The 11,796-nt window shown below is 40.0% G+C and overlaps 1 protein-coding gene across 1 annotated transcript; it reads left to right on the top strand.

Annotated features, from left to right (window-relative positions):
* The first annotated feature begins 5,903 nt into the window (after window positions 1–5,903).
* On the top strand, window positions 5,904–7,060 carry LOC148102012 (uncharacterized). The gene is made up of 5 exons (XM_087844608.1): window positions 5,904–5,941; window positions 6,037–6,259; window positions 6,444–6,609; window positions 6,730–6,812; window positions 6,911–7,060. Exons 1-5 carry the CDS (start codon window positions 5,904–5,906, stop codon window positions 7,058–7,060), a joined length of 660 nt encoding a protein of 219 aa, XP_087700734.1.
* The last annotated feature ends 4,736 nt before the right edge of the window (window positions 7,061–11,796 follow it).

Here is an 11,796-nt window from a genome sequence, read left to right as displayed (position 1 = left end):
CAACAGTTACTCATGAGCCACTTGACCACTTTATCATCATGACTTTAAATTGTAAATTTTTGTGAGAAACCTCTATAATGCATCTGTAGAGGCTGCATCTTAATATGCTCATCTTGGCTATAGAATTGTATCAGTATGCTGTTCTTCATCAGGAGATTGAGATGCCATTGCTGTTCTTGTGTTTTTCTGAGTACTCCCGAGAACAGGTTTATTGAGATTAAGAAAACACAATTTCTATTTGTTTTACTGGTTACAGTGATGAGTTGATTGGTAAAAAGTGATCCCATTGGTGCATCTAAAAAATCTATATCTAGACTGAATGCAAGAAACATGTCATCTAGAATATTCTAATTTGGTGATTTGAGAACCAATCAAAACCGGATTTTTAAATTCATAACACAGGTGCATCTACTAGGACTCTGAGGCGCAAGACTGGTAGGCACCAATAGTTTTACACATATAATTTTTCACACATAATAATTGTTTTTTTTTATAGGGCAGCATGGTGTCACGGTGGTTAGCACTGTTGCCTCACAGCAAGAAGGCCCTGAGTTCAAATCCACCATCAGACTGGGGTCTTCATGTTTGGAGTTTGCGTGGGTTCTCTCTGGGTACTCTGGTTTCCTCCCATAGTCCAAAGACATGCAGTTAATGGGGTTAGGTTAACTCTGAATTGTGAAAGGTGTGAGTGCGAATGGTTGTCTGTCTCTATGTGTTAGCCCTGCGACAGACTGGCAACCTGTCCAGGGTGTACCCCACCTATCGCCCTAAGACAGCTGGAATATATATATATATATATACCCCTTCTCTCGCCAGCTGGGATAGGCCCCAGCGCCCTCTGCGACCCTGAAAAGGCTAAGCGGTAGCGAATCGATGGATGGTATCGAAGGCTGTGCTAAGATCAAGCAAAATGATCACAGAACAATTTCCTGCATCAGAGGCCATTAACAGATCCTTATAGAACCTTAAGAGAGCGGTCTCAGTCGAGTGCTGCTTTTGAAAAGCAGACTGAAAAGGGTCAAAAATCTGTAATCTGCATAGTAAGGACCTGGTACCCAGGTACCATGACCTAATGGAAAACCCTGAAAATGTTGGCGAAGATGGCAAAGTTTTCTATTGAAGGCTGTCCACAGTGGGACTCCTGATTAGGGAGGGAAAAGGAAGGTATCAAGAAATGAGTAGCGATGCTACTGACTGTAACATTAGGTTTGATAGCAGTGTGGCAAATTTCTGAAATAAAGGACACAGGGTGGGATGCATTTGGACATCAGGCAATGACCCATTTTCATTCTTTCATTTAAAATACTATTCACTGACACAGCCTCTCCATCTGCACACCAAGCTAACACTTGAACACATAGCACAAACGTCACAAAAGTAATGACCTTAAACATAACTAATGCTGAAAAGATGGAGACACGATACAAGGGCTGCCACAAATTGTTATTTTGATAGTCGACTACTGACAGATTATTTTTGTGATTGTTCGACTAATCAGATAATGCATCCATTGGACGTAAAACGTACAGCTTATTGCACTAGCATGCATCTGCTCTTATATAACTATCATTAGCTTACAGCTAGTGTTTAAGGTATGTGCTAACTAAAAATAAAGACAAGATGATAGTTTATTAAACTTTTAATGAAATTAGCAGATTGTCCCGGTGGAGTTTAATAAACTCAGACGTCTGCTCCTTGCTATCTAAAATATAACAGGACACTTGAGTAAATTCTTTACCATCTCACACTTTCAGTTTTCTGTTTGATGTTTATTCAGCTGTGTGGAAACTATAACTTTATTCTCAGCCAAAATGATTTACTCACAAACAAATAAAATACTGAAAAAAGCCAAACAATAACATTTTTAAGTTATCTAAGTGACCTATATATCATGTTTAACCTGAGTAGCGAAAGACCACGGGGGTCTGAAAACGATGTGCCGTGAGTTCGCTGTTCTCACCTGCTCTAGTGAGCCTTGAACCCCCGACTAGCTTTCAAGCTGGTGGGTAACAGACATCTCCAAAAACGTCAGAGCACTTTTGCAAATATGGGACGTCTTGATTAATCGAGCTGATATTTTAAGGTTACACAGTTACATTCTCGCCTGAAAATATCTTAAAAGTTTATTTTGTGACCCAGAAAGAGTAATATTAAAACTAAGTAGCTGCCGCCATTGTAAACTGGAATTGGCTGGGTCGTGCTATGAATTCTGGATACACCCAACCCATCCTTCACATCTAGGGAAAAGGAGGACATATTTGTCCAGCCGCATTTGGAGGAGTCTTCGAATTTGGACAGCCTGCGTTGCTGCCTACAAATGCGACCTCCAAAGGATGTGGCCCCTAAATTTGGACACAGCTACGATACCTGAGATTGCTGCTGCTGCTTCTTCGTCTTCAGTCAGTGCACCCCAGGGCAGCTGTGGCTACAATGTAGCTTGCCATCACCAGTGTGTGAATGTGTGTGAGAATGGGTGAATGACTGAATGTAGTGTAAAGCGCTCTGGGGTCCTTAGGGACTAAGTAAAGCGCTATACAAATACAGGCCATTTACCATTCTTTGGTGTTTAACAGCAGCTGGCATCCTTGTACATGCATTACTGCCATCTTCTGTTTCAGTCCGTTATTACACCCTTAAATCCTAGTACTTATTCCGGCGTCTTTCAGGACGTGTGGACTATTGAATTAGTCGTTGAAGATCTCGACGTAATCGTGACTAGTTGACTTATCGTGGCAGCCCTTGTGTTACAAAAATATACTGTGTGTGTTTTGGTCTCTCTCCCAAGCTAATGTTTCTAGGTGTGTGGCGTAGGCACCTGCTATGCTAACACGGGCCACATCACCATTTCAACTGACATCAGGTAAGCAGCTTAGCATGTATGCTGAAGTTGTTTAGAAGCACTTCACTGCTCCTGCCCCTGATTTCTACTGATATTTGAGGCTAGTTCTTTCATGTTTATCCCTAATGTAATCCCCCTCAGTCTCTATCTCCGGTGCTGCATGAGTAAAACTCTCTGGACTCGAGATGGGTAGAGCTCAGGCGTGGTTTATTCCCCTTTTTGTGGGTCTCTGCAATAACATGGGAACATGGATAACCATGGGTTTCCAGCAACAGGATTCCGCCCAAACACAGCAAAAGCTTCATTGCTACTAACGATAAGCTAATGATCGTATAGTGGAACTCTCAGTTTTCTTAAAATAAATAAAAAAAACAAATATTGATTGAAAAATAAAATGGCAACAAAACTTATTACGGAAAATAAAATAAAAACATTACTGCATTGTGGTTTAGGTAACAAAAGAGAAATGAATTCACTTAAATGCACGGTCATGTAAATATAAATAAACTTCCAGACCAAAGCCAAATTTCCTTTCATGTACAATAGTAAATGGAACAATGCTGCCATCTACTGGGCAAAACTTAACAAGCAGTATTTCTTAAACAGAATTAGCCTGCAGCTCAACCAAATACATGTTTCAAAATACACATACCTGCAATAACATGGGAACATGGGAACATGGATAACCATGGGTTTCCAGCAACAGGATTCCGCCCAAACTATCAAAAGAAGTTTCAAAGTTATTAGACACAACAGTCTCCTCTAGCTGTTAGCCGCTAGCTCAGCGTGTCCATTTTTCCTACCGTCTAACCCGTTAATTGCAAAACAAGATCATAAAACTGAAATTTACTCAGATGCTACTGTATGGGCAGTTCATGCTGTTAATGCACTGCCATGTTAACTTCAATGAGGATTTTCAAATATGTTTTAAACTCATGTTCAGTCAGGGCGGACTGAAGAAGGACTTACCACAGCAAAAGCTTCATTGCTACTAATGGATAAGCTTAGGGAAAGCCCGTTTACCAGTAGCAGACTTCCGCTGCGGATTTTCAAAATAAAAGTTTCGAAATAAACCCATGGTTGCGATCCCAAGTTTAACAGGAATTTAACAACAACAAAACCATATTCATTCTTTTACATCGTTACACTAACAACACTGCACCTGATGGTACTGTGATTCAAGCTCATCACCCTTGCTGACGAATTGGCCTAGCACTCAGGGACAAGTGATCCATTCAAACCTTTCATGGAAGAGTGATTTGGTAGATGGAGTGGTAGTGTGTCTTTTCTTTTAATCATGTTGCAGTGGCCTTCCTGACTGTCTGTGGATGCTGCTTCATTGCGTGCATGAGAAAATTTCTTACACTGAAAATTTTTACACTGCTCTGTCCAGGACCATCTATCTGTATCGCTAAATAGAGCAGAAAGAGAACACCTAACAAGACGACCTACAGCCCATGATGACTCTACGAACAGTACTTAAGTTACATACAATAATGACTATGTTTAAAACCTAGACAAGCGAGACATAAGCCTGATATATTAGGAGAAAAACAGTACACTATTTTTTTTGTAAATATTATATTACAGTGTAGCATAAACACAAGGGATTTGATAGAAATATTATTCAATTATGCAACACGTTCTGAAATTAAAGCTACGCAACTCTTTACAGTAAGCTGAGGAAATGTATGTTCATTGTGTATGCTTTTGACTCCTTGCAAATAAAGGCGTTGAAACTCGCTACTGTCTCACTTAGCTAGCTAGCTAAGTGTTACACACTGCGGTCAAGTGAGCCCTCACTTACGAAGTCACAGTCAAGCTAGCCGCACCGCCAGCCGCACCGAAAATGTTGTTGCACTACTCTTACGCATATTACGGTATTGGTGCCGACTGGCTTAGAAACGCAGTCTTTTGTGTCCTGACACTATTTTACTTCACAATCCACTCCCAGTTTTAGTGTATCTCCACTTCCCCCCCTGTGATCCACAGCCCAAATTACTGTATGATTCAGATAAAATTAACAATAAAATTTACCCAATATACTCTACTGTACTTTTAATATCCTCATCTTTGACCTCAGATTACAGGAAAACTGTAAGAGGTGACGCAGATATTTCACTGGATTATGATTCTGGGTGACCCCCACTCTGCACCCTGTGATCCACAGCCAAAATTACTGTACGGATTTCCAGAAAATTGATCGTAAACTTTACACAATTTACTCTACTGTACTGTACTCTAAATATTCTCATCTTTGACCTCAGATTACAGGAAAACTATAAGAGGTGACGCAGATATTTCACTGGATTCTGACTCTGGGTGACCCCCACTCTGCACCCAGTGATCCACAGCCAAAATTACTGTACGGTTTTTGAGAAAATTGATCGTAAACTTTGCACAATTTACTGTACTGTACTCTACATATTCTCATCTTTGACCTCAGATTACAGGAAAACTGTAAGAGGATATTTTCACTGGATTCTGAATCTAGGCCATCTCCACTCTGCACCCTGTGATACTTCTTGCAGGCCTTTCAGACTTATCTGGTAAGAGCATTTGGTAATTGGGCCTACAACAGGCCTGTCATGTTCATGTGTGATGGATCCCTGGTACTCCTCCGATCCATTTCCATGACATTCTGCAGAACAAGTCTAGAGGATCTGCTGCAGAAGTACTATGTAAATGGTAATGGTAAATGGTAAATGGCCTGTATTTGTATAGCGCTTTTACTAGTCCCGCCTAGGGACCCCAAAGCGCTTTTACACGTCCAGTCACCCACCCATTCACTCTCACATTCACACACTGGTGGAGGCAAGCTACAGTTGTAGCCACAGCTGCCCTGGGGCAGACTGACAGAAGCGAGGCTGCCATATCGCGCCATCGGCCCTTCTGGCCAACACCAGTAGGCGGTAGGTGAAGTGTCTTGCCCAAGGACACAACGACCGGGGCTCGAACCGGCAACCTTCCGATTACAAGGCGAACTCCCAACTCTTGAGCCACGATCGCCCAGTAAGTATGTCTTACTGAGTGGCCAGCAATTCAACATTCCCATTCTTCATCGATGTTTGAGCCATGTCATGAAAAAGGCCAAGGACCTTTGTAAAAAAAACATTTATATCAATAATTAAAAAAGAATACAAGATTTGTAATGTAAAGGTCATACTAACAGTGATTTCATTCATTCATTTTCCCAGCATTCCAGAGAACTACAGGCTTGGAATGCATGTGTTTGGGCTCCTTGCATGCTGTGATAACTTAAAAGACATGGATGATGTTGTCCATAGTGCAGCAATAGTGTTTTGCAGTCCTTGTAGTGGAAGGAACGTAACAAAACACTACAACAACTTGCAAATCTTTATGCAAAAACGGGGGACCCTGGATTTGGATGAAAAGACTGTGATTGCTGAAGATTACAAGGTTAGCTAAGATTTATTTTTTAAGTAACCATATTAATAACTTTTTTACTTGTGTCTGTCGCAAATGAATTAATGAATTCACATTATTTTAAAAATATATATTTTAAACCACAATAACATTTTACATAATTAATTTTTCTTTGATTTGATAACTTGCTGAATACAGATATATATCTGTTTTACAGACTGATGTTCAGAATGCCCCCTTGAAGACCCATTTCCAGGCAATTGTTGACAATGCAACACTGGACTGTGAGGGCGAAAAAAACATCTTTCATGCACCCAAATATATTGCCGGTCTGGTAAATCACCTTCTACCACATGCAACTTTGTGGTCATCAATGATGCTCGGTACATTTTTTTATTTGTTGTATTACTATCTTAAATTGTCAGTTATTCATTAATGTAAATGTGCTAAATGTTGAATTATCTATTTTAATTATGTTTTTGAATTACTTGTATTCTCCTTAGGGGATCTTGGACGTCATGGTACTGGTCCTGCTTACCAGCAGCTCAGTAAACTCTATGGTGACATTCAGCAATCTAAGAACCAGGTATCATAGCGAGAAGAATAAGTGAAAAAGAAACATAAATTGTACATAAATTTACAATACATAGATACTGACTTAAACAATATACTATTGCATTTAAGAATTTTACACAAGACAACAGAACCCAAGGAATCATGGAGAAAAGCCAGTGGGATTTGAAAAAAATCCGTATCCAGAGAAGGAGACTGACAAGGCTTGATGACTTTATCAAAAAATGCATGATGCCCTCCTGCTTGAATATGCAGACATGAAAAAAACAAGACAAAAGGTATGAATAACTTCCTAATAATAAAAATTGTGTTTTATACAACTAGAACAAGAAACTAAGAAAAAGTGAAAACATTTGGCTATGACTATAGAATTAAGAGATGATAAAATAAGTAAGCATTAAAAGTATGTACGTGTAAAAAAAAACAGTCTTTTCGCGTGGAAATGGAGAGATGGAAAGACAAACGCATTAAATGAAAAGGTGTGTACGTGTCACCGTTAGTGACAGAACTGCCACTGAAGAAAAAGAAAACTGAGGTAAGTCATCATGTTCCAATTATTTTCAATAATTAAACCTTGTGATGTCCTCCCGATTGCCATACTCCTTTTGTCCTCTGGGGTAAACCGTCTGCTTTGACTATTTATAAAGCATGAATTATAAATTATCATCCGTCTCCATGTTTCAATGTTTTATCAAACTGTATTCCAACTGATTACTTGAAATCTTTATGTGTTTTGACATTGTATTACACCTAGGCATGGGCCTTAGTGAACCCCCACTTTAATGCCAAAAAATGCATGTCCATAGGTGACATAAGTGCAGGAGGAAGCTCAGGTTTTTTGCTTTTTGCTGGTCACACCATGTACAGCTTTGTTTTCAGCAGTTGTAGGCCAAGGCCATATGAATTAAACAAGCTTTCAAGGCTGATTATTGTCTTTTGGAGACCTACTGTATTATGCACAGCTCGTGTGCAATCATACACTAGCATGTTCTCTGTAAAGCTGGACCGGGCATCACATACTGCCCATGTTTTTATCTCATAGTTCCTCTGTTTACTTGGGACGTAATGTTGGACATTAAGGGGACTAGGCACTCATACACAGTCATTTCAGTTCCTGTATGGTACACCAACAGCAGGACAGATGCTCACTCGTTACATACATCTCAAATCAGAACAAGTTTGTCTCATTCATGACCATATTCTTTTGTATATTATATTCTATTATATAAAGTCATTCAAAAATGTTATCTGTTAACAGATAAAAGGGAAGACCACTGTTCAAACCTTTAAACAGGAACAGCACAAACAATATGATGCTCGTCAAAACCAGGTATTTTTAGAAATGTTTTTAATGTCTACATTTATGTTTTTTGTGTTATTGTCATAAATGACTCTGAAAATTGACAAGTGTCTATGTTTGTAAGATGAGAGCCAGGAACAAATAGCTGTTTGCCCAAAAATAGCAACATACATGGCTAATAAAGCATCGGTCACAGTATGGAAAAGAGATTTATTTGCCTTCAAAGTGGATGCAATTGTTAATGCAGCTAATGAAAGTCTCTCTCACATGGGTGGACTTGCAAAGGCACTGTCTGCTACTGGAGGACATACTATCCAAGCAGAGAGTGATCTCTTCATTGCCAAAAATGGCAAATTAAAGGCTGGACAAGTTGCAGTTACCACAGCAGGCAAACTACCTTGCATGAAGCTGATTCATTTGGTAGGCCCGTGTCTGCAGAATGACCCCACAGTGCACATGATATCCCATGCAAAGTAAATTTTAACTAAATTATTTTGTCTGTGAAGGTTCTCAGTCATCCAGGTCATCGTAGTCAAAGGAGCTTGCAAAGAAAAGCGTCTGGACTTCTTTAAGTTGCTTGAAGACGTTTCACCTCTCATCCGAGAAGCTTCTTCAGTTCTAAGGTCAAATGGTGGGGAGTCCCAGATTTAAACATAGTGGGAGTGTCCCCCCACAGAGGGACAAAAGGACCCCTGATGATCCTCTAATCGCCTGAGCCAAGGTGTGAAACTGGGTGTGGGTCCCAATCAGAAAACCCAAAACCTGGCTGATTGGAACCCACACGTACATACTTTTAATGCTTATTTATTTTAATGTAAGGTCTTCAAGGGGGCATTCTGAACATCATTCTGTAAAACAGATATATATCTGTATTCAGCAAGTTATCAAACCAAAGAAAAATTAATTATGTAAAATGTTATTGTGGTTTAAAATATATATTTTTAAAATAATGTGAATTCATTAATTCATTTGCGACAGACACAAGTAAAAAAGTTATTAATATGGTTACTTAAAAAATAAATCTTAGCTAACCTTGTAATCTTCAGCAATCACAGTCTTTTCATCCAAATCCAGGGTCCCCCATTTTTGCATAAAGATTTTCAAGTTGTTGTAGTGTTTTGTTACGTTCCTTCCACTACAAGGACTACAAAACACTATTGCTGCACTATGGACAACATCATCCATGTCTTTTAAGTTATCACAGCATGCAAGGAGCCCAAACACATGCATTCCAAGCCTGTAGTTCTCTGGAATGCTGGGAAAATGAATGAATGAAATCAATTCAATTCAATTTTCTCAAAAACCGTACAGTAATTTTGGCTGTGGATCACTGGGTGCAGAGTGGGGGTCACCCAGAGTCAGAATCCAGTGAAATATCTGCATCACCTCTTATAGTTTTCCTGTAATCTGAGGTCAAAGATGAGAATATTTAGAGTACAGTACAGTAGAGTAAATTGTGTAAAGTTTACGATCAATTTTCTGGAAATCCGTACAGTAATTTTGGCTGTGGATCACAGGGTGCAGAGTGGGGGTCACCCAGAATCATAATCCAGTGAAATATCTGCGTCACCTCTTACAGTTTTCCTGTAATCTGAGGTCAAAGATGAGGATATTAAAAGTACAGTAGAGTATATTGGGTAAATTTTATTGTTAATTTTATCTGAATCATACAGTAATTTGGGCTGTGGATCACAGGGGGGGAAGTGGAGATACACTAAAACTGGGAGTGGATTGTGAAGTAAAATAGTGTCAGGACACAAAAGACTGCGTTTCTAAGCCAGTCGGCACCGATACCGTAATATGCGTAAGAGTAGTGCAACAACATTTTCGGTGCGGCTGGCGGTGCGGCTAGCTTGACTGTGACTTCGTAAGTGAGGGCTCACTTGACCGCAGTGTGATACACTAAACAGAAAGACTTTATTTATCCCCTAAGGACGTTATTTACGGATTACCTTACAAACACACATCATCAACACACATCACAAATGCGGCAGGGCTTCGGGTCCTTATGTCGGGTAGTGTCGGCACTTTACAATCAGTTTGGTTTTGGAACGTAAACGCTGCATCTCCTCTCAGCGTTCGCCTCTCTTTGCCATTCCCGAACAGAGATGCGCAATTTCTCCTTGACTTCAGCTGAATTGTCAAAGCCGTTATGATGACGTGTAATTTAACTCTATTATGATAGTTATAAGAATCAAATTATGAGAAATAAGGGGAAAAAAGCATCTTTGGGGAAAAAATATTTATTTTAGTCTGGCCCAGTCCCTTACGTCCGCTAGGTGGAGGAGGTAGGGTTTATTACCTGTACTGCAGCCACACACCAGGGGGCGATAGAGACGTTTTGGCTTTATTTTGGGGTCTCTGTTATGATTTCTACAGTGGTTGGTGGTAAACATTAGTGATGTGACGTTCTGTATCGAGGCTTCAAAGCTTGTGTCGAGTAATTGAGGGGGCGTTTCCGCGATGCGCGTAACGAGGCTTGCTTCATTTATGGGAGGAGCTGAAAATGATGACGTCCGAAGCCTCGCTGCCCGGCTGTACCACGTGACTGGTTCAGGAAGTGGTTCGAACTTTGCCGCGAGCCAGTGTTGCCAACTTAGCGACTTTGTCGCTATATTTAGCGAGTTTTCAGACCCCCTAAAAAAAGACGTGAAAGCGCATATTGCTTTTACTCTCAACAAGCAGCGGGTGCTGTAACGCAGTCAGTTCTTCTTTTACTCTTTTACTCTTATGCTGTTTTGTGGATCACAAGGTTTAAAACTACTTATAAACACACACAAAGTAACTCCACCAGAGTGCCTATTTCGGGTCACTTTTGCCGGTCCAAGCCCGGATTAAGGAGCAGGGTTGGAATTGTGACATAAAAAAAACAATAATTGCTAAAAGAAATTTAATTTGTAGTTCTAAATAAACTCTAAATGCATTTAGGACGTTTTTTACTCACTTTATGTCTCTTCCACGATGTTATTTCTCTCTCCAACAACGTAGGTTACAATTACATTAGCATGACCAATTATGCAAATTAGGTGATGACGTCATTTAGCGACTTTTAGGACAGCCGATTTTCCTTACTGAGGAGTTGGCAACACTGCCGCGAGCTTATGACAGCGATATAAACCCCTCAGACGTCATTCAAAATGTAGGTGTTTGATGGAGAGTTGCGGTTAGTGAAGGTTTGGAGAGAGTTTGGAGGTTTAGGAGAGTGAGGAGAGAAGGTCAAGAGAGAATGGATCCAGCTAAGAAGTGGAGGATGTCCTCCCCTGTGTGGGAACATTTTTATCTTATTCCTCCCAACAAGGTATGTAAATTTCTACGGAAGATGTATTTTCATAATACTGATGGTGCAATACAATTTATGTTAAGCTGTCTTGACTTTTGTACAAGGTGAAGTGTTTGCTATGTGCCAGGGAGCTGGGATATAACAACAACACCTCATCCATGCTTAGGCACTACAGAGCTTTGCATGAGAATAAGGGGAACACCGATTGTGGAGCAAGACCAGGTGAGCCATTAAATGCCATGATAATATAGCATGCTGTAATGTTACTAAATGATATAACATTATTATACAACTGTAATAAGTTACGTGTGATATATATATTTGTGCTTTGTTTTTATTGTCTTTCCTCAGGAGAACAATCTCAAATAGATGAAGACCTGGTTAGCATGGTGATTGAGGCCCAGCCATTTAGCATTG

The sequence above is a fragment of the Neolamprologus brichardi genome, chromosome 7 (assembly GCF_056152115.1).
Source record: "Neolamprologus brichardi isolate AB-2024 chromosome 7, ASM5615211v1, whole genome shotgun sequence".
Taxonomy (NCBI): Eukaryota; Metazoa; Chordata; class Actinopteri; order Cichliformes; family Cichlidae; genus Neolamprologus; species Neolamprologus brichardi.
Note: the sequence above shows the minus strand (reverse complement) of the source record. Positions and strands in the feature narration are given on the sequence as shown.